This window comes from Globicephala melas, chromosome 3 (assembly GCF_963455315.2).
Source record: "Globicephala melas chromosome 3, mGloMel1.2, whole genome shotgun sequence".
Taxonomy (NCBI): Eukaryota; Metazoa; Chordata; class Mammalia; order Artiodactyla; family Delphinidae; genus Globicephala; species Globicephala melas.
The window spans coordinates 115,804,836-115,829,055 of NC_083316.1; the positions used below are offsets into that span (position 1 = coordinate 115,804,836).

General features: G+C 44.1%; 1 protein-coding gene across 3 annotated transcripts in view; it reads right to left on the reverse strand.

Moving 5' to 3' along the window:
• Nucleotides 1–24,220, reverse strand: part of SIL1 (SIL1 nucleotide exchange factor) — a 296,914-nt gene that overhangs the window by 271,152 nt on the left and 1,542 nt on the right. Inside the window, exon 2 of one of the 3 annotated variants that reach the window (XM_060296274.1) lies at nt 3,926–4,046. The exons of the other annotated variants lie outside the window; for them this stretch is intronic. Within the exon in view, the coding sequence (XP_060152257.1) occupies nt 3,926–3,927 (2 nt within the window). The 5' untranslated portion in view covers nt 3,928–4,046. The remainder of the gene's footprint in view (nt 1–3,925; nt 4,047–24,220) is intronic. 3 annotated transcript variants of the gene reach the window in all.

The following is a 24,220-nucleotide window of genomic DNA, read 5'->3' on the forward strand; positions in this document are numbered from 1 at the left end:
AAGAAGGAGCTGTAACACTTCCTACTGCAGAAAGGGGGTTGTGGATGAGATTAATTTCTTTCCATTATTGAGACCTGGGTCTTTTCAGCAGGGAGTTTTGATTAAATCCCACCAATTAAGGCATATAAGGCATTCTCATAACCTCTGGGTATTTGGAAGAGAACCTAGGGAAAAGGAAGGAATGATCTTGGGAAGGAAGAAGCCATAGCGTCTTCAGTCTATGGACTGAAATCAGATTAATGGAAGATGTATCAGATAAGGAAGAATTCAGTGTTCCCAAATTCTGCCTCTTGTTTGGCCTAGGACCTCACCACATCTGGATTCATTTCTACTTGCTCCATATGCATGACCACTTTCTCTCCCTCCTCTGGTATGCTCCTTTTGTCTCCTTTTGCATTGGAATTGTTAGATGGCATGATGTCCTGATTAAGAATGAGGGTTTTCTCCACAAATTGATCTACAACACAAACCTTATCAAAATCCCCGCTGGCTTCTCTGCAGAAACTGACAAGTTTATCCTAAAAATCATATGGAAATGCAAGGGACCCAGAGGAGCACAACAGTGTCAAAAAAAAAAAGAACAAAGTTGGAGTATAATAATCAAGACAGTGTGGTACTAGCATAAAAAGAGACATATAGATCAATGGAATGGACTTAAGACTCCAGAATAAACCCTCACATTTATAGTCAGTTGATTTTCAAAAAAGATGTCAAGACAATTCAATAATGAAAGAATAGCCTTTTAACAAATGATGCTGGATATGCATGTGTGAAAAAATGAACTTAGACCCTTTCCTCATACTATATATAAAAGCCAACTCAAAATGGGTAATAGACTTAAACGTAAGAGCTAAAACTATAAAACTCCCAAAAGAAAACATAAGAGTAAATCTTCATGACTTTGGGTTAGGGAAAGCCTTCTTAGGTATGACAGTAAAAGCACGAGCAATGGAAAAAAAAAAAAAAAGCTAAGTGGACTTCATCAAAATTAAAACATTTTGTGCTTCGAAGGATACCACAGAATGGGCGAGAATGTGTGCAAATCATAAATCTGATAAGGGACTTGAATCTAGAATATATAAAGTACACTTACAACTCAATAATAAAAAGACAAATAACCCAATTTAAAAATGGGCAAAGGATCTGAATAGATATTTCACTGAAGAAGATATGCAAATCGCCAATAAGCACATAAAAAGATGTTCAACATCATTAGTCACCAGAGAAATGAAAGGTAAAACCACCAGGATGGCTATAATAAAAAAAGATAGATAATAACAAGTACTGAACTTTTTGGAGGATGGGGAATGGGAAATTATTGTTTAATGAGAACAGAGTTTCAGTTTGGGAAGATGAAAATGTTCTGGAGGTGGATGGTGGTGATACTTGCACAACAATGTGAGTGTACTTAATGCCACTGAACTGTACACTTAAATGATTAAAATGGTAAATTAAAAAAAAAAAAGGAGGATGTGGAGAAATTGGAACCCTCACACACTGCTGTTGAGATTGTAAAGTGGTGCAGGGACTTCCCTGGTGGCACAGTGGTTAAGAATCTGCCTGACAATGCAGGGGTCACGGGTTGAATCCCCAGTCCGGGAAGATCCCACATGCCTCGGAGCAACTATGCCCATGTGCCACAGCTACTGAGCCTGCGCTCTAGAGCCCACGAGCCACAACTGCTGAGCCCGTGTGCGGCAACTATGGAAGCCCGTGCGCCTAGAGCCCGTGTTCCGCAACAAGAGAAGCCACTGCAATAAGAAGCCCGCGCACCTCAACAAAGAGTAGCTCCTGCTCGCCGCAACTAGAGAAAGCCCGCACGCAGCAACAAAGACCCAACACGGCCAAAAATTTAAAAAAAAATAAAGTGGTGCAGCTGCTTTGGAAAACAGTTTGGCATTTCTCAAAAGGTTGAACACAGAGTTACCATATGGCCCAGCAATTCCACTCCTAGATATACATATACCCAAGGGAGCTGAAAACACATGTTCATACAAAAATTTGTACACGACTGTTCATATTAATGTTATTCATAATAGCCTCAAAGTGGAAGCAATCCAAATTTTTATCAACTGATAAATGGATAAATACAATGTGGTATTTTATGGTATAGCCATACAATATCCATACAATGGAATATTATTATTCCATTCCATTAATATTAATGGAATATTATTCAGCAATGAAAAGAAATGAAGTACCGATAAATGCTAAACCATGGATGAACCTTGAGAACATTCTGCTAAGTAAAAGAAACCAGTCACAAAAGACCACATAATGTATGATTCCATTCACATCAAAAGTCCAGACTAGGCAAATCTATGGAGACACAAAGTACGCTAATGGTTGATTAGGGCTGGGAGTGTTGGGGGGAAATGGGAAATGACTCCAAATGGGTATTGAAAATGTTCTAGGGTTGACTGTGGCGATGGTTGCACAACTCTGTAAATATACTAAAACTACTGAATTGTGCACTTTAAATGAATTACTTAGTACATAAATTATACCTCAATAAAGATTATATATATATATATATACATACATATATGAAGAAAAGCAGCAGGTAAGTCAAAAGGTAAAACTAAAAATTCTATGTGAAATAGTTACAACTAAGAGGTCTGATCATCGCATTTAAAAATAATAATAAAAAGATTCTTAAAATAAACAAACCAAATTCTGAGGGCTTTGCTGGCCAATCTCAGTTCTGGCACCTGCTGACTTTGTGACCTCGGACGGGTTACTTAACCTCACTGAGCTCAGTTATCTCATCTGTAAAATGAGCATTAGGTCATTATGAAGATTAAATAAATTAATGTGTAAAGATACCGGGCACATAGGAGGTGCTCAGTTAATGGAAACTATAAAGAAGAGTCAGAGAATAGTAGTAACTAGAGAAGGAGAGAAGAAAAAAATAGTATTTATGGGCCAAGGCCACATCCATATATTTTTGCCAAACCTCTGGATGGGCTCTAGGGACATAAAGAAGTCCCTGACCGAGGAGCTGGGAGGCTAAGAGATCGGGCATTCCTGAAAAAAAAAAATCCCAACAAAATGAAACAAGTGCTGCAATAGAGTTATAGAGAGATTGCTCAGGGACACGGAAAAGGCTTTTAAAGTGGAGGAGACTTCCTACAAACAATAAATACTGGAGAGGGTGTGGAGAAAAGGGAACCCTGCTATACTGTTGGTGGGAATGTAAATTGACACAGCCACTATGGAGAACAGTATGGAGGTTCCTTAAAAAACTAAGAATAGAACTACCGGGGCTTCCCTGGTGGCACAGTGGTTAAGAATCCGCCTGCCAATGCAGGGGACACGGGTTCGAGCCCTGGTCTGGGAAGATCCCACATGCTGCAGAGCAACTAAGCCCGTGCGTCACAGCTACTGAGCCTGCACTCTAGAGCCCGCAAGCCACAACTACTGAAGCCTGTGCATCTAGAGCCTGTGCTCCGCAACAAGAGAAGCCACCACAATGAGAAGCCTTCGCCCGGCACCGAAGAGTAGCCCCCACTCTCCACAACTAGAGAAAAGCCTGCGCAAAGCAACGAAGACCCAACACAGCCCAAAAATTAATTAATTAATTAATTAGTTAAATCTATTTTAAAAAAAAAAGAATAGAGCTACCATATGAGCCAGCAATCCCACTCCTGGGCATATATCCAGAGAAAACCATGGTTTGAAAGGATGCATGCACCTGAATGTTCATTGCAGTGCTGTTCACAATAGCCAAGACATGGAAGCAACCTAAATGCCCATTGACAGATGAATGGATAAAGGTGTGGTACATATATACAATGGAATATTACTCAGCCATTAAGAAGAATGAAATAATGCCATTTGCAGTAACATGGATGGACCTAGAGATTATCGTAGTAAGTAAAATAAACCAGACAAAGAAAGACAAATATCGTATGATATCTCTTACATGCAGAATTTTTAAAAAATCATAGGGACTTCCCTGGCAGTTCAGCAGTTAGAACTTTGTCTTCCAATGCAGCGGGTGTGAGTTCAGTCTCTGGTTGGGGAGCTAAGATCCCACATGCCTCCTGGCCAAAAAACCAAAACATAAAACAGAAGCAATATTGTAACAAATTCAATAAAGACTTTAAAATGGTCCACATTAAAAACATGATACAAATTTTTATTTCCATTACTCTAGGAGGTGGGTCAAAAAAGATCTTGCTGTGGTTTATGTCAAAAAGTGTTTTTCTTATGTTTTCCTCTAAGAGTTTTATAGTGTCTGGTCTTAATTTAGGTCTTTAATCCGTTTGAAGTTTATTTTTGTGTATGGTGTTAGGTAGTGTTCTAATTTCATTCTTTTACATGTAGCTGTCCAACAAAAATAAACAAATGGGACCTAATTAAACTTAAAAGCTTTTGCACAGCAAAGGAAACCATAAACAAGATGAAAAGACAACCCTCAGAATGGGAGAAAATATTTGCAAATGAAACAATGGACAGAGGATTAATCTCCAAAATATACAAACAGCTCAATATCAAAAAAACAATTCAATTACAGATGACCAAGAGGCACATGAAAAGATGCTCAACATCACTAATTATTAGAGAAATGCAAATCAAAACTACCATGAGGTATCACCTCACACCAGTCAGAGTGGCCATTATTAAAAAATCTAGAAACAGTAAATGATGGAAAGGGTGTGGTGAAAAGGGAACCCTCTTGCACTGTCGCTGGGAATGTAAATTGATACAACCACTATGGAGAACAGTATGGAGCTTCCTTAAAAAACTAAAAATAGAACTACCATATGACCCAGCAATCCCACTACTGGGCATATACCCTAAGAAAACCATAATTCAAAAAAAGACATGTAGAACAATGTTCATTGCAGCACTTTTTTTTTTTTTTTTTTTTTTTGCTGTACGCAGGCCTCTCACCACTGTGGCCTCTCCCGTCGCAGAGCACAGGCTCCGGACACGCAGGCTCAGCGGCCATGGCTCACGGGCCCAGCTGCTCCACGGCATGTGGGATCCTCCCGGACCGGGGCACAAACCCGCGTCCCCTGCATCGGCAGGCAGACTCTCAACCACTGCGCCACCAGGGAAGCCCTCATTGCAGCACTATTTACAAGGGCCAGGACATGGAACCAACCTAAATGTCCATCGACAGATGAATGGATAAAGAAGATGTGGCACGTATATACAATGGAATATTACTCAGCCATAAAAAGAAATGAAATTGAGTTATTTGTAGTGAGGTGGATGCACATAGAGTTTGTCATACAGAGTGAAGTAAGTCAGAAAGAGAAAAACAAATACCATATGCTAACACATATATATGGAATCTAAAAAAAAAAAGGAACTGATGAACCTAGTGGCAGGGCAGGAATAAAGACATGGACATAGAGAATGGACTTGAGGACATGGAGGGGAGAGGGAGGAGACGGGGCAGCTGGGGCAAAGTGAGAGTAGCATCAACATATATACACTACCGAATGTAAAACAGTTAACTAGTAGGAAGCAGCAGCATAGCACAGGGAGATCAGCCCGGTGCTTTGCAGTGACCTAGAGAGGTGGGATAGGGAAGGTGGGAGGGAGTCTCAAGAGGGAGGGGATATGGGGATATATGTATGCATATGGCTGATTCACTTTGTTGTACAACAGAAACTAACAAAGTATTGTAAAGCAATTATACTCCAATAAAAACTCTATTTTAAAAAATGATACAAATGAACTTATTTACAAAACAGAAACACTCACAGATTTAGAGAACAGATTTATGGTTACCAGGGGGAAGGGCAGGGGTAGAGATAGATTGGGAGTTTGGGATTGACATGTACACACTACTATATTTAAAATAGATAACCAACAAGGACAGCACAGGGAACTCAGATCAATATTCTGTAACAACCTAAATGGGAAAGGAATTTGAAAAAGAATGGATATTTGTATGGGTATAACTGAATCAGTTTGCTGTACACTTGTAACTAACACATCATTGTTAATCAACTATACTTCAATATATAATAAAAAAATTTTAATAAAATAAATAAATAAAAAAGTGAAGGAGACGTTAAGATTTGGCCAGGTGGAAAAGTGATGAGTGGTCCCTTGTCCCCTCCCCCATTGTGGATGCCCAAAAGGATGTGAAGTACACCCTCCCACACGCCACCCAACCCCCTGTAGAGAAGGAAAACTGGATAGAGCCAAACTAACACAGGCAGAGACAGAAGTCAAAAGGGCAATTGTGGATTGACTATTTGTGGCCAGGATGGGCAGTGAAGCTGGCACATGAGATGGAAGGTGGTGCCTGCCTCCCTGGACTTGCAAGAGGTAAGCTGAGCCTTGAGAGCTCCTCCTCTCTCCCCTTCTTCCCAGCTCCTCGCGGCCACTAAGCCTCTGAATCTCCTTCTCCCTCCCACCAGTCCTCTTTTGGGGAACAGCCCGCTGCTCTGTGGGCAGAGCGTGATGCCTCCATCACTCCTCCCTCTAGTGACTCATCCTCAAGACTGGGGGTGGCAGGAAGTGTCAGGGCCCTAGAGTTGCAGCCCCATCCGGATTCTGGCAGCTTAGAGACATCCTGTCTTCTTCCCTCCTCCCCCCACCCCCGCCACCTCCTCTACTTCCAGCTCTGACTCTTGACATTTCTATGTAAGAGACATCCACCCCGCTCAAAACTCTTGTTGCCTTTCCATTGCCTCCTCCGGTCCCCCAGCTCCGGCCCCCAGGGGTTGCTGGGGTGAAACAGCTTGATCTCTAGGGGAGCAGGCACAACCCAGATTTAGGGGCCCTTTCTTGGGAAAGGTGGCCAAGTAAGAGCTATATCCCCACAGCCAGGCCTTTGAAGGGTATTGCCCATGATGTAGAAAGCATTCTGAGCAACACTTAAAACAACAACAAAATTATTTTACTACCTACTAAGAACTTCATAAGTTTTCTCATTTATTCCTCACAACAACCCTGTGAGGCAGGTACTATTATCACTGCCATTTTGCAAGTGAGAAGAGTGAGGGGAATTAATTTGGAAAGTAGAAGACTGGGACTGAAATCCAGGACTCTTTACCACCAGGCTTTTCTGCCTGTTTGGGAACAGAGGGCAGTGTAGTCCTCCTTGAGCACAGCCTCTGAGTAATGTAGGGCAGCACATGCAATTCTGAGGCCCTCGGTACAGCTGCCCTGAAGTCTGACTGGGGCTAAGGGCTTTGACCCTAGCCTGCCTTCCTATTCTCATTGCCTCTGTGGACCTACCCCACTCTCCACTCCTGAGAGGTGGGAATGTGGAGGGCTACTCCTAGGATTCTCATCCCCCTCAGGAGTTTATCTTCCTATTAAACTTCTCGGACAAACAAACATCAACGTGCTTCTTGAGTGCCCAAGGGCTACTTAGAAAGAGAGAAAAGAAGGAGCATTGCTTATAGGTGCAGGCCAAAAGAAGGAGGTGACAGACACCCAAGCATGGGGTTAGCCCAGGCTTGCAGACAGAGCAGACACCTGTCACATCGAAGAGGCACAGAGATGGCCCACGTGACAATAGGAATAATAATACGGGGCTTCCCTGGTGGCGCAGTGGTTGAGAGTCCGCCTGCCGATGCAGGGGACACGAGTTCGTGCCCCGGTCCGGGAAGATCCCACATGCCGCAGAGCGGCTAGGCCCGTGAGCCACGGCCGCTGAGCCTGCGCGTCCGGAGCCTGTGCTCCGCAACGGGAGAAGCCACAACAGTGAGAGGCCCGTGTACCGCAAAAAATAAATAATAAAATAAAATAAATAATAATAATACCCTTGAATTATGTAGCACTTTATAATTCCTCAGGCACTTTACAAACATCTGATTCTCCCGATGACCTCCAGGGAGCCAAGGAGGCAGAAAGCATTTTTTATAAGCTGTCGCCACCTGTCAAGTTTTCCCCCCAGAGAAGGAAAGGAAGGAGGCAGGCAAGGCAGTGAGTGAGTTAACCAAACCCAAGCCCCAGTGGGTAACTGATAGTTTTAATGGTGACTTTATCCTCAGACTCCTCAGATATCATATTTCCACTGGATTACCACATTTACATAACAGTGCAGGGTGAGAGACCCTGATAAATCTTCTCTGCATGGGGATGAATACAGTGGAAATGTACTCTGTTAATTATTCATTTGTTTTACTACACTCCTACCCTTCAGTTTAGGGAGGAAAGAGCAAGGCTATTGCTTTATGAAGGGAGGGAGGAAAGGAGGGAAAAATGGAAAAGGGATGGAGGAAGATCAGAGATCTGGAAAGAGAGGAGTGAATGAGAGGGTTAGAGATGGAGAGAAAGGGAGAGCTTTGGGCAAGCTGGAAAGAAGAAGCAAGGAAGCAAGGAAGGAAAGAAGGAAAGCCATCTCAGCAGTCAAGGGTTTAGTGGTGAAAGGGATGGAATGATTCTGAGCCATGTGGCTAGCTGCTGGGGAGCAGCCCACAGTAGTGGGGGTGAAAAAGATTCAGAGGTTTTTTGGATGGCTCTCACCTTTGTAGCTGGTCAGAGAGGCTGGGAGAGTAAGGAGAGCCACAGGGCACAGGACTCCTTTTAAGTCTACTTAAGGTGTTATCAGAAACCTCTCTGAACCTCTTCCCATCACATCCCACCACTTTCCATCCCCCTATATCCAGAGAACAGGTGGGCTTCTAGGGGCATCAGGACTGACCTCTAAGAATCCCTGGGCCTGAAGTCTTTCTGATCCAGAGGATTGGATTTCAGTCCCTGCTCTGCCACTAATTTAGCTGGATGATTCTACTCCCCTAAACTCTCAGCTTCGGTTTCTCTATTGGTAAAATGGGAATTTATTTTTCCATCCAACAAGTATTGACTGACTGTACACCAGGCATTTTCTATAGAGCAGAAAACAAGATAGATAATAGTCCTTTCCTTCAGAGAAAGACAATCCAACGAAGGTAACAAAACTTTGTCCGAGAAACAGGCTCTGCCCACATTAGGATACAAGAGATGAGCGCTCACTCTGTGCCAGGCACTGTGCTAAGCGCTTTATGTATTAACTCCCATAATCCTCACACCAACCCAGTGAGAACAGTCCTGTTATTAACCCCATTGCACAGATGACAACACCCTAGTTGGGGCAGCCTCCCCAACACACCCCATCCTGCTACTTCATTTTCTTCACAGAATTTGCCACTATCTACAATGAACTTGTTAACTCACTTGTGTGCTTATTGCCTTATTCACATCTATATCCCAAACATCTTGAGCAGTTTCTGACCCAAAGGAGGTTCTCATTAACTGTATGTTGAAGGAATGAAGGAACAAAGGGATGAGGAGCTCCTGGGGAGTGAATGCCACCCTGCCCTCCACGCAGGGTGATGACGAGGGGGACCTGAGGGCAGGTGCTGGAGGTGCTCTATCACTGCAGACATGGAGGGGGCTGTAATCAGGTGACCGTTCTTTAGTGAGGAAGAAGCACCTGTTCTTCTCCCTATTCTTCAGCTGTCTTCTTTTTTGTAACTTCCCTCAGATGTTCTGCCTTTTCTGGTCCCATGATTAATCATGCTTCCTCTAATTGTATCCTCCTCAATTTCTTTGTCTCACTCTCATTCTTGTTCTTTTTGCTTCCCTGCTTCTTTGTTTCTCTTTGAGAGAAAGCTCATCCAAAGAACTGCAGTTGGTGATTTTAGTGCCCTGCAGAGGGCACTTTTCTCCATCTGTAAAATGGGCAGACACTTTTAAAAAAAGAAAAAGGGCAGTTTTTTTGCAGTTTTTTGAACCAGTGCTGGTGGGTCTGTGGGAGAGGGGTCTCAGGACCACAGCACTGACCTTCCCACATCCTCATCCAGAGAAGCCTCACCAAAGCCTTAACCACAGGAGTCCCATAACCAACAGAGAGCTACTTCCTCTCCCACTATGTGTGTTATTTACTTGTTACTTGCAGTAAATACCAATCAGAGGATAATAAGCCTGGCTTTCCCTCTCTCTTTGGGTTTTGAAAACTCCCCAATCCATTGCATAGCAGCTTCTGCCGAGGCTGTAACCAGCAGGGCCATGGGTTAAGTGTAGAGAACCATGTCACCACATGGTTGGTAGTATTGTTACCAAAAGTGGGATCTGGCTGCTCACAGCTCTAAAGCCAATAAAGAGGCAAGGTTGGTGGAAAGGAAAGTTTGCTTTATTTCAGAGGCTGCCAACTGGGGGAGGGGGGGAGGGGGAGGGGTGGGGGGGGGGAGGGGTGGGAAGGGGCAGACTCCTGTTGTCCAAAGGCCAACCCCCCCCACCACTGACAATCAGGGGGCAAGAGCTTTTACAGGCAGAGGGAGGGGGCTACGTGCTGAAACAGTACAGTCAGCTTTGACAGTCATCTTGAAATTGGTCATGCAGTGGTCTGATCAGTGTCATCTTGATTGTTTTAAGTACAGTTAATCTTCAGTTCCAGAGTCCGTTTGTCCCCATTTCTTTGAGGGAAAGTTCTCGGAATTTTGGCAACTTATGTCATGGTACAGTCTGGTCATGATGGAGTTAACTTCTTCCACCTGGTGGGGGTTTCAGTATCTGCAAGACAGCTCCCAGGATATGGCTCAGAATATTATCTATAGCCCTTGAGGAGGAACTAAAGGTCCTTGACTTTGTTTAATGACTAAACTATGATTATTTGGTCTTAGTTGACTGTTTTCCTTTGCTTCAGCATTTTCTCACTTCTCCGATTAAATGTATTCTTTGGCTAAAGTTTTTCTACAGACAAAAGGCAGGCACGGGCTTCCCTGGTGGCGCAGTGGTTGAGGGTCCGCCTGCCGATGCAGGGGATGCGGGTTCGTGCCCTGGTCCAGGAAGATCCCACATGCCGCGGAGCGGCTGGGACCGTAAGCCATGGCCGCTGAGCCTGTGCGTCCGGAGCCTGTGCTCCGCAACGGGAGAGGCCACAGCAGTGAGAGGCATGCATACCGAAGAAAAAAAAAGAAAGAGAGAAGTAGAACTCAATTCTCCTCGCCTTGAATGTTGGTCCAACTTAGTGACTGCTTTCTAAAGAATAGAATATGGCATAACAGTGTGTGACTGCTAAGACAAAGTCACAAAAGGCATTATGATTACCCTAGTCTGATCAGGAGAAAACACCAGACAAGCCCAAAGTGAGGGACATTCCACAAAACACTTCATCAGGACTTTTCAAAATTCTCAAGGTCATGAAAAACAAAGAAAGACTCAGAAACTGTCACTGATCAAAGGAGACTAAGGGAACATGATGACTAAACGCAACGTGTCATCCTGGATTGGATCCTAGAACAGAAAAAGGACGTTGATGGAAAAACTGGTGGAATCTCAATAAAGTCTATAGTGTAGTTAATAGTAGTGTACCAATGTTAATTTCTTAGTTTTGACAAATGCACCATGTTTATGTAAGATATTAATGTTAGAGGAAGCTGGGTAAGTGTATACGGGAACTCTCTGTACTATCCTTGCAACTTTTCTGTAAATCTAAAATTATTGCAGAATAAAAAGTGGCTTCCTCATTGCTCTCTTTCTTGGATCACACGCTGCCATGCCATGGGGATACTCAAATAGTGAGGACCACGTGGTGAGCAACTGAGGCCTCCAGTCAAAGCCCTGTGAGCCAACCATCTTGGAAGATCCTTCAGCCCTAGTCAAGGCTTCAGACACTGGGGTCTTGACTGACACCTTGACTGCGCCTTCAAAAGAGACCCTGAGCCAGAAACGCCCAGCTAAGCCACTCCTGACCCTCAGAAACCGTGAAAGATAATAAATGTTTGTTGTTGTTTTAAAGCTCTAAGTTTTAGAGCAATTGATTATGCAACAATAGATAACTAATATATGCCCCTATCTAAAATAGTCTGCTTATGGTCACATTCGACCCCCTTTCTGGCCTTAATTTTCTTTATAGCACTTACCACCTGACACAGAACAAGTTTGTTTACTTAACTTGGTCTCTACACCAGAATGTGAGCTACATGGGAGTGGAAACTTTGTTTTATTGATGTCCCCAGCACCTAGAACTGTGCCTGACACACAGCAAATGTTCAATAAAAGATAGTTGTTGTAGTTATTATTATTGGATAATAGAGGGTTCCCTGTCCTCACCTGGAAAAAAAAAACCCTGCCCCTGGGATTTGGGGTGGAAGATGGGGGGCAATGTGGCACTGGGAAATGTGAGCAGAGATGAGTATGAAACCCTGACTTCTGAGTCCAAGTTCCTCATCCACTGAGATCCCTTAGACAAGCTCTTCCTCTCTCTGGGTCTCTATTTCCTCACCTATTAAACTCAAAAGAGGACTTCCCTGGTGGTCCAGTAGTTAAGACTCCGCATTTCCACTGCCAGGGGCACAGGTTCAATCCCTGGTTGAGGTACTAACATCCTGCATGCCTCGCGGTGCAGCCAAAAAATATAAAATAAAATTCAAAAGACTGGGATGGCCTACAAGTCACCAAGATTTCTTTTAGCTCTAATAGCCAATGATTCTAAGGGCGGGCTGGGAGAAGGAGGCACAAGAGTTCAGTTCTGGAGATGGAGGAAAGGAGAGGGATGAAGAATACGTTTATCTTCCACAGGGACCAGGCAGACCCTGCCTCCCTTTGAGCTGTACCCACTGCCTGGAAACCTTTTTGCATTTGATCATCTACTCCTTTGCCCTGAGGCACTGCTGCCCCTCTTCCCTCCTCTGCCAATCCTTCCCAGGGGCTGGGTTACCTACCTGTGTCTCCAGGCTCCCATTGCCCTTCGCATAAGCCCTCATAAGGCACTTTCCACAGAGTATAGTAATGGGACCTTTGTGTCCTGGAACCTCATCTCCTAATAGAAACAAGTAAGTCCTGGGGAACACTCCCAGGCTTGCAATTCCCTCCCAGAGAACGCGGACCCTAAAGGGAGAAAGGAAAGAGAAAATGGGGGAGGGGCTGGAAGACCAGGTATGTGCTGGGACTCCCCTAAACCCTTCCCCTTTCCCTCTTCTCCAGTCTTACCCTCACTACCAAGAGAAGCATGCCTACCAGCCTGCCTGCCCCTCACCTAAGTACTCTGTCAAATGCCACTTATTTGAGCCATATTATCTTTCCCTGCTCCTCCCTCCCTTAGTCGCCCATGCCCCTCCCACAACAGACTCACCCTAGGTCCCCTCTTAACATGTGCCCCAGGTCTCTGAAAGCTTCCTGGTATATTGGTATGAAGTCATTTTCTCTCCAGAAGAATAAGAAGAATAAGAATAAGAAGAGGTAGTAGCGTGTGTTATGTTTAGTCTGTTAGGTGAGGTTGGGAGTAATGGAGATGAGGAAGGACAGATAGGCAGGAACCAGCATTGGTGGAGGATTTTGTCTCACAGGCCATGGAAGCCAATGAAGAATCTGTACAGGTTGGAACTCACTTCCCTTCTACTCGGCCCACCTCACTTACATCCCTTCCTATCTCTTTCTGTACCCCCTTGGCCCCCCACATCCCATTTGGCTCATATCATAATCTCAATAACACCAAAAATTTATTGAGAACCTTCACTGTATAAGCTTTCTGTTCACATTACCTCATTTCAACCTTTCAGCATCGATGAGGTAGACGTTATTATTGTCCCCACTTCATAGGTGAGGAAAATGGCTCCAGTAAGTGATTTGCCCAAAGTTGCAAATCAAGGAAGAAGCAGAGCCCAATTTCGTAAGCATTACACTAATTGGTCCATGCTCTCTGGCCTTTTCCAAATCTCTTCTTTGGGGGAAAAATTAGAGATGTCCATAGGAGTTTTTGAGGTCTGGAGACAGAACAGGAAAAGAATCCAGAGACTAGAGAATGCTGGAAGAGAGAGTTCCAGGCTCTGATGGGGCCTATCTCACCCAGCTTTGCTACCTGGCTGTGCTTGGCAGGCAGTCTTTTTCTATTTTCCCCACTCCTTGTCTTGGTCCACTTGCTTCCTCCAGTTCCCACATCCTCCTTCACCTCCTTGGATACTGTTTGCCCTTGTCCTTCAGTTTCTGGGTAATACGTTTGTTCTGAAGATGCCTGGATGAACCAGGACCCTCTGGAAGCCTCCAGATAATTCAGGTATCTGGAGAGGATCGCCATACCTCCCCCCTCTTCCCCCAACTCTAACAAAAGGGGTCACCCTGGGCTTCCAAGGCTCTTCAGCAAAGGTTAGCTCCTCTCTATCTCATCTCCTAACACCTACCCCATGCCCTCTCACAAGCTAAAAATACATAACCACACAAGCTTCTCAGCACATGACAAGTTCTTGAAATCTTTGCACAGGCATTTTCTCTCTCGGGAATGCCAACATCCCCTCCACCCCAAGTTTGTTACCAGGAAAACTCCTAATTATCCCCAGTCTTGACTCAAACATGACCTTTATCCCCACTGATATCATCACCATTCAGGCTGTTATTCCTTGCCTGGACTACTCCCTCACTGGTTTCTAGGATGCCACTCTGGCCCTACACTATCCATTTCCCATACTGTACCCAGAGTGATCTTTCTAGAATGTAAACTTAATCTTATCACCTCCTTTCTTAAAACTTTTAAATGGTTTCCCATGCCGTCAAGGTAAAGCCATAATCCTTAACCTGGTGTGGCGGCTCTTTCACCCCACTCCCACCCACTTCTCTAGATGCGTGTCTTTCAGCTGAGCCTACCACCATACTAGTACTCCAGCCAGATTTCCTGACACTTTTTCTCAGTTCCTTGAAACTTGCCTGTTCTCTCTTGACCCTACACAATGTTCCCTTGGCCTGGAATTCTCTTTTCCTTCTCCTTCCCTAGCTGACTTCCTCTAACCCTTCAAGCAGGTCTCGGCCTGAACTCACTTCACCACTGAGCCTTCCAGAACCCCCCAGACTAGGCGAGCTGCCTCTGCTTTCTGCCCTCAGTGTCCATTATTTCCCCTAAGACAGCATTTATCCTGTTACTACCCATTTATTTATTCATATCTCCCAGACCCAACTGCGGGCCTACTTTATCCCCTGCTATAACCCAGAGTCTAGTACTAATGGGCTCTCCATGAACAACTGTTGAAGTGGTGAGTGAACAAAGCCTTCTCTGTCTTAACAGTGCAGACTCAGACAGCCACTGCAGCTTCAACCACCACCATCCACATAGTTACTATTATGGATTACTGCTTCTCTGGGTGTTCCTCTCTCTTTATGGACTGGGATGGCACCTTTCACGTTAGTACTCCAACACCTAGTACAGAGCATAGCATTCATCCTTCCATCCATCCTCTCATTATTGTTTTTAACAAAATATGTATTATCTACTATGTACTAGACACTATGGATGCAGCAGTGAACAAGATAGACAGTCCCTGCTGTCAAGTTCACAATCTAGTGGATATATGGGTAACTAGTGAACAGGAGGTTGAGTGGATCTCAGTCTTATTGGGAAGCCCCTGAGGGCTTTCCTCTCCATAGCTACAAAGCAAGGAGCACAGGCTCTGAGGGGGGAGATATATTCTCTTGGTGACCTCTGGACCTCCCTTTTTACAGGTTTTCTTGGGACCAGCCATCAAACAGCAGCAGCAGCAGCAGGGAGGAAGGGAATGAGGGAGGGTGGACCGAGTGGAGAGGGTCCAAGCCCCTAAAGACAGGCAATGGTGTTGCAGCCCAGTGCCCACAGGCACTCTGCCAGGGCAGTTTGGTAACTGGCTTTCCTTGCTATCCTGGAGCAGAGAAAGAAAGAGATCCACAAAGGGAAAGACATCAATGGACACAGGTGACAGAGGGAAAAGGAAGAAGAGAAAAAGTGGAACAGAGAGGTGAAGGAAGAGGAGTCAGAAATACAGAGAGAAGGAAGGAGACTGAGGCACAAAAATAAGGCCTGCGGGACTGAACCCTCCCTGTGTTGCTAGGAGAAAGCTCTGGGGCTTGACTCCTCATTCAGGTCACTAGGGAGAAAAGAGATTCAATACTGAGTCCTTAGGATTCCTCAGATGCTTTCCAGAGCCCTCTGATCCCTCAAATTGTCTTTGGCCCCATCTGGTCATCCCAGGAGGCTTCTGCCAGGGGCCTGTCAGCCCCCCAACCAGGATATACTCTGTGCAGACCCTCACAAGCAAGGGATAGGCGGTGATGGAAAAACACAGTAGCTCTGGGCACAGCAACCTCTGATTTTCATCTTTTTCAGAAAGGATCGTAGAAAAGACCCTACATTCATCATCTGTTTCCTAACTGGGGGCTCCAAGCTCTACTCTCTGAGATACCAGCCTGACCATATCCCAATCTGCAGGCACAGAGCAGAAACTTCCTGAGCTGGGAGCTGGGGAGGCAGGGGTCCCCACCCCAGGAACTCCCAGATGCCAAGCAGGAGCCTGAGTTCTTAATTGTGCTGCTGCTCTTGCCAGCAGTCTGGGATGCTCGCTCCTGAGGCTGCGATGCCATCTGCTGTTCAACTTAGGAAACTGGCTGACTCCGGCTGCATAGCCAAAGCTGAACCTGGCAGGAGTCGGCAGGAGACCTGCCTGGGTCTCAGGAGGCCATGTCTTTGTCTCTGAACAGACCCAATGCTGGGCCTCAGGGACAGAGCAAATACTCTCTTCCCTGTCATCATTCTTTTTAGACCAGGCAGGAAGCCTTCACAAGAAGATCCATGAGAGTGTGGAGGGGTAGGTGGGTTGTCTCTGCCCTTCATAAAAGTCCAGTGTCATCTCAAGGTTAAATTGCCCAGAGAGGTCCTAGCCTGCCTTTGAAGTTTTACTGCTTTACTCAAAGCATTTTTTTTCTTTGCAGGTTTAACTACGATTATTCCACGTTGCGTTAACTGGGTGAATGAAATAATGAGCCCAGGCCTAGAGGAAGTGGGGCTTTGAAGAAAGAAACATGCTCCTGCAGAATTGAAATAAGACCTTCAGGCCCACAGTGGGTTTCTGAAGCTCCCGCTCTCTGTGTGTCCCTGTTCAGGCCTCAACCCACATGGGGTTGTGAGCTCCAGTGTTTTGGGAGACACATGCTAATATCTGGCACACATTTGTTGAAGTATTGGTTATTTTGAGGACGTTTTCTTCCTTAAACCAGTTATGGTAGCCAGCCTCCATCTCCTGATATTCATATACTTGAATATAAGTATTCATATACTTATACCTGATATTCATATACTGTATTCATATACTTGTAAAGTATATTCATATACTTGAATATCTCCTGATATTCATATATATTCATATTCATATACTTGTAGTCCCCTCCCACATAGCACCAGGGTTTATCTGTGAGACTAGCACAATATAACAGAAGTAAAGGTATGTAACTTCCAAGATTAGATTATAAAAGATACTGTGGCTCCCCCTTGGTTACTTTCTCTCTGGGGGAAGCCAGTTGCTATGTAGTGAACAGCCCTATGGAGAGGCTCATGTGAGGGAACTTAGGCCTTCTGTCAGCAGCCATGTGAGTGAGCTTGGATACAGATCCTCCAGCCTCAGGCAAGCCTTCAGATGACTGAGGCCCTAGTGGACAGCCTGACTGCAGCCTCACGAGTGACCCTGAGCCAGCTCAGCTGAGCTGCTCCCAGTTCCTAACCCCCAGAAGCTATGTGAGATAAGCTTTTGCTGTTTTAAACTCTTCAAGTTTGGGGGTAATTTGTTATGTAGTAACATAATAGACCTGTCATATGGTATTATTAATATTGTATCATGGCATATCATCTGCATTATATCACTTCATTTCCTTATAAGAGCTGGCATCTGGACCCCAACCCCTCAATCTCTCTAACCTCATCTCCTACCACCCTACCCTCTCCCGAGCTCACCCTCACCCTAGGCTCACTCCTGCCTGAGGCCCTTTGAACTTGCTTTTATCTCTGCTGGAGCACCCTCCTAGGCACCCTAAACCTCTGCATGGTCACCCCCTTATCTCCTTCAGGTCTTTATTCAAACGTAGCCTTTTCAGTATAGCCTTCCTTGACCCCCCTGCACCCCTTATCTGCAACTCCCACATCTGCCTATCATTTTCTCTATTTTTATTCTTAGCCCTTATGATTATAAGGCATATGTATATATAATGTAACATATATAACAGAATATATTTTACATATTTATCTCATATAACTTCTATCTCCCCCACTAGAATGTAAGCTCCGTGAAGGCAAGAATTTGTGTTTTTGTCTATTTTGGTCACTGCTCTGTCCCCAGCACCTGGAATAGTGAAGTGATAAGCACATCATAATAGATGTGCAATACATATTTAGTTGAATGGGGAAAAAATGAATGTCATAATTCACTACTTATAGTATGTATGTCTTTTAGATCCTATATCGTATATCACATGCCATATTATGATGTCACATATATATTATATTTAAACACAGTACAAGGCAGTGCAGAGAGAGTAGGGCCATAAACAAGAAGACCTAGCTTTGCTTGCTGGTTAGCTATGTTACTATGAGCCAGGCATGCAATCTCTCTGCGCCTCAGTTTTACTCATCTATAAAGTGAGGCTATTATAACTTCCCTGTCCTATCACAGGGTAGTTGTAAAAATCAAATGATGAAGAATGTTACAGCATTTTAAAAAAACCTAGCACATGATATGATTGTTTCTGAAATGTGTTCCAAAGACCACCTGTCCCAGGATATGCTCTGTGGAGAAGAAAAAAGATCACGAGGTTTGGGAAAATGGGTTCCAATATTCTAAGCACCCCCTTCCCCATGGACACTCACGATTCATTAGCATATGAAAGGCTCTGAAAATCCTGCCTGAAAGGTCTTCCCCCAAGGTACCTGACTACACTTGCCGAAACCTTGCTCTCTAAATATACAGAGCAGCACCTTTGTTAGCAGCATAATACTGTTACTTTAGAAGAAGGAATTCTCAAGTTTTTAGAACCGAAATCCCAGTGGGGTAGGCGACGAGATCCCACAGCTGATATAGATTGGGAGGAGGGGGTAATGGAGAAAATGAAATGGAGGCGGCACGAGAGAGGAGGGAAGGAAAGCGAGAATAAGGAAAAGAAGGAAGAAGAAAGAAAAATGGTGGTAAAGGAGGAAAGGACAGCTAAAATAATGCCCTTTGAAAAGAAATCAGCAGAACAAAGGCAACCTGAAATTTCCTGTGGGTGGGGGCGGGGGAATGAATCCAGGAACTCTGGTGTCGCCTGCCAAGCGGGGCTTATCCCTTTGAGTGCTGCCTCTGCCAATTTCTGCAGTTGGAGCTCAGGCTTCCTTTTCAGTTTCAAAGAACCTCTGATTGAAGAGATCTCTTCTTTATCGGGGGGGTGGAATCAGGTAAACCAAATCAGCAGCTTCTCAATTTAGTGAACTTATTAAGTGCCTGGATGGCAGCTGCCATTTTTCCTTTCCTTGTGAGCAATAAGCCTTCTTGGCAGCATTCATCTCCCCAGAGGACGCCTGGCTTGGAAAAGGAAGAACAGCAATTCCTCCTGAAAAGATTCCCTAGGCTAAATGGGACATGAAGAGATTGGCAGGTTTACCTCCAGGTCGACCTTCCCTAACCCAGTCTAAACAGGTACTCTTAGAAAAAAAAGATTCTGTAGCTCTCTGAGGCATCCACTCATATTTCCAGCCCTCATGGTGAGGAAGTCCTTTGTTATACCTTATTTCAGTCTTTTTGTATAATTTCATTTTTTTACTGCCTTTCCTTTACCCCAGAATAAGGGAGTAATCTGTCATAAATTGCATGTATAGTGCAATTTGTAGTAACCAATTTCTCAGGGCATATGGTTGGTTAACACCAACTGAAGAACTTCATTTCCCATCAAATGAGAGACTGGATTTTTTTTTTTTTTTGGTACTTGTGAGATTTAAAGGTGGGATAAGGAGGTAATGGGAACGGAAGCAACATATGTTGGACACCTGCCCCGTCCTTTATATATGCTATCTCATTTAATCATCACAACAACCTAAAATGTAGTGATAACAATTCCCATTTTATAGGTGAGGAAACTGAGGTCCAGAGGTCAAACCACTAATATTTAAGTGGTGGAGTCAGAATCACATCCACATCTGACTGTCAAATCCATGTTCTCTCTACCCCAGGGGCTTGTACATAACACACAGAAACCTGTGTGTTCCATTTCCTTGCATTCCTTCTGATATATTTAGTTTCTTCTTTAACCCCACAAACATGCTGGGATTTGGGCTGTTTTCACATGCACATTTACTTCAGGTTAAACTTAGCATCAGAAGGTGCCAGTAACTCCCTCAAGGCTTTCCTGTGACCAAAACCGAACTCAATCTACCTGATGTCCACCTGCCTCATCAGACTGTAATCTCCATAATGGTAAGGACCACGTCTGTCTTATTCACCACTGTATTATCCTAGTGCCCAGCACAGGACCTGGTAGATATTCAATATTTGTTGAATGAATGAATAAATGAATGACAAAGGCAGACAAAAGACTCCATAAAGCAAGAGAAGAGAACTTAAGATGAAGATTAAAAAGGCCAACATTTATTTTAAAGAAGAAGCAAAGAAGAGGAGAGATAGCCAGGAAGAGAATGAGAGACAGCAAGATAAGAAAATTTAGCACAAACAAGCAAGATAAAAATAGCCTCTTGCCACTGTCCTTTTAAAATTACTTTCTATATTTGAGCCCAAGTGACAAGTGAAATCTCCTCTGTAATTTCCCATGTGTTCAGCTTAATGAATTTCCGGCACATGGTTTCAGTACTGGAGGGCCAATTTGGACACTGTGGGGGTGGGGGTGGTATGGAAATAGACTAACTAATTGAGTCTAGAAACCAAATGAAGGGGTGATTGGAAGCATGTGAGGAGGGAGCCAAGTCTTGGAACTTGCTCAACAACAAGAAGGACTGGGAATTAGTCTTGCTCTAGCTGATGTCACCATGATGTTTCCCTACATGCCATAGAGGGAGCCCAGGATCCCAGGATGCTTTGCAACTATTCTTTGTACCACATTGCCTATCTTCTATCTATTTATTTATTTAGGCTGCGTGGGATCTTTGTTGCTGCAGGCAGGCTTTCTCTAGTTGTGGCGAGCGGGGGCTACTCTTCGTTGTGGTGCATGGGCTTCTCATTGCAGTGGCTTCCCTTGTAGCAGAGCACGGGCTCTAGGCACGTGGGCTTCAGTAGTTGTGGCACATGGCCTCAGTAGTTGTGGCTCGCAGGCTCTAGAGCGCAGGCTTCAGTAGTTGTGGCACACGGGCTTAGCTGCTCCACGGCATGTGGGATCTTCCCAGACCAGGGTTCGAACCCACGTCCCCTGCATTGGCAGGTGGATTCTTAACCATGCGCCACCAAGGAAGTCCCCACATTGCCTATCTTCTAAAGAGCTTTATCTGTTTATATAGAGGGTAGCCTATTAGTAACTTAATTTCAACCATTGGAAAAATAAAGAGACTAGCTCTTTCCATATACCTTCTACACAGTAGGTACACTGTAAATCTTAAACCGGAACATTATGAGAAAGTCAAGTTAGGGAGGGGAAGTATGAGAATGCACAGTCTACCCCTCTGCATCTGTTTGTGCTGGCCACCCAAATGCATTAATTTTCTCTGTATACTGAGGAAGGAACTCTGAAAGGCCGCAAGACCCAGAATAAAAGTCCTTTCTAGACCTTAAAATTGACAATGACCATGAGGCCCACAATTTTAATCAGAATTGCAGATCTTTTAGGTCCCCAGGTATGCTTCTTCTTGTTGTTTTAACACCTTTATTGAGATATAATTCACATACCATACAATTCACCCATTTAAAGTATACGATTCAACGGTTTTTATTATACTCACAGATATGTGCAACCATCACCACAATTTTAGAACTTTTTCATCCCCTCAAAAAGAAACCCCATGGGATGCTGGGCCCCATGCCTTTACGCAAACACAGCAGCTCCTCATCCTGCATCTCTGCCTCACCGGCCTTGGGGGGATGGTTCCATCATGGTGTCAATGCAGAAATGAGTACAGAAAGAACTGTTGGCTTTGCAAAATGAGCCACCTCCTGGAATGACTTTAAATGAAAAGAGTGTTCAAAATTCAGTTACACAATGGATTGTAGACATAGAAGCTGCACCAGGTACCTTATATGAAGGGGAAAAATTTCAACGTCTATTTCAGTTTAGTAGTTGATATCCTTTTGACTCTCCTCAGTTATAATTAATTCCCCATGGGACTTCTCTGGTGGTCCAGTGGTTAAGAATCCACCTTCTAATGCAGGGGACGCAGGTTTGATCCCGGTCCAGGAACTAAGATCCCACATGCCAGGGGCAGCTAAGCCTGTGCGCTCTAGAGCCCGCACACCACAACTAGAGAGAAGCCCGCGTGCCGCAAGAAAGATCCCGCATGCTGCAACTAAGACCCAATGCAGCCAAATGAATAAATAAATTTTTTTTTTTAAAGAAACCCCATAACCTTTAGCTATCTTACCACCCCCCCGCAACCTAAGCAACCCCTAATTTACTTTCTGTCTTTATAGATTTTCCTGTCCTGGACTTTCATATGAATGGAATTAAGCACAGTGTGGTCTGGCTTCTTTAATTTAACATAATGTTTTCAAGGTTTATTTAGCATGAATCAGTACTTCATTTCTTTTTATGGCCAAATAATATTCCACTGTATAGATATACCACATTTTGTTTATCCATTTGTCAGTTAAAGGACATTTGGGTTGTTTCAAATTTTTGGCTCTAATGAATAATGCTACTACGAACATGTGTGTACAAGTTTTTGTGTAGACATATATTTTCATTTTCTTGGGTATATACCTAGGAGTGGAACTATTGAGCCATAAAGTAATTCTATGTTTAATAATATGAAGAACTGCCAGACTGTTTTCCAAAGCAGTTGCACCATTTTACATTCCCACCAGCAGTGTATGAGGGTTCCAATTTCTCTATATCCTTGACAATCTAACTATGCTTTTGAGAAATAAGGACTTCCCTGGTGGTCCAGTGGCTGAGACTCTGCGCTCCCAATGCAGGCGGCCCAGGTTCGATCCCTGGTCAGGGAACTAGATCCCACATGCCGCAACTAAGAGTTCACATGCTGCAGCTAAAGATCCCACACGCCACAATGAAGAACCTGTGTGCTGCAACTAAGACCCAGTGCAGCCAAATAAATAAACAAAAAAAAATTTAAAAAAAGAAATAAGGACTACTGCAGGGCCCCACTCTAACTTTGGTAGCTATTACAGAGCAGCAGCAAGGAGTACAGGGATGCAGGAGAGATCCCTCTTCTACTCTAAGCCTTTAAGATCAGCCAGAGGGAATACTGCCATCTCTAGTACCCTTCCTGACTCCCCAGGCTACGTTAGCTGCCCCCTGACATATGCCCAAGGATACCTATACTACTTATCTTTCTTCCCCACTAGACTGTAAGCTCTAGGCAGGCAGGAATTTCTATTCCTCTGACTTTATTTTTTAATTTAATTTAATTTTTTATAAATTTATTTATTTTTGGCTGCATTGGGTCTTCGTTGCTGCGTGCAGGCTTTCTCTAGTTGCAGTGAGCGGGGGCTACTCTTAGTTGTGGTGCGCGAGCTTCTCATTGCAGTGCCTTCTCTTGTTGCAGAGCACAGGCTCTAGGCACGTGGGCTTCTGTAGTTGTGACTCGTGGGCTCTAGAGCGCAGGCTCAGTAGTTGTGGTGCACGGGCTTAGTTGCTCCACGGCATGTGGGATCTTCCTGGACCACGGATCAAACCCGTGTCCCCTGCATTGGCAGGCAGATTCTTAACCACTGTGCCACCAGGGAAGTCCTATTCCTCTGACTTTATATGCAGCGCCTGAACAGGGTCTGGTAAATGGTAGATGGTCAGTAAATGTTGATGGGCAGATTAATTGAAGAAATGATTAAATATTTCTGTACTGGTGATTCCTGTCCAGGGAGGAGAGGAAAAGAGCAGTCTCAGGGCCGAAAGACATCAAGTAAGGAAGCAAGAAGGAGAGGATAAATGCAGGAGAAAGGGAAAGGCAGGCAAAAAGCTTGGAAACCTAGTGTCCCTTGGGGCCAGCCTTTCGATTATGAGGTCAAACTCAGAGCTCATGGACCTTCCCTAATCCTTTGCCTTTCATCTCACTGCACCATTTTTTTCTAGAAATTCTCCCTTTTCTTTTTTGTTATTCCTAACAATTCTGTCTTTGCAAGAATAAGAAACAAACAAAAAGGTAAAAAAGTAGTTGATATTATAAATAAAAGACCATATAAGCCAACTCACCAAAATGAATTCAGAATTTAAAAGGATGGAGATTAAGAAGGTTGACTATAAAGGATTTTTAAACTGAGAAATGAAGAAATCATAATCTAGGTTTTCCTCCAAAGGACACTGAATGGCCTATAGCTAAAAAAGGTGACCACATTTTCAATATCACATGAGAACATGGCACATCTCTCAGCCTTACTTATAATGTCTG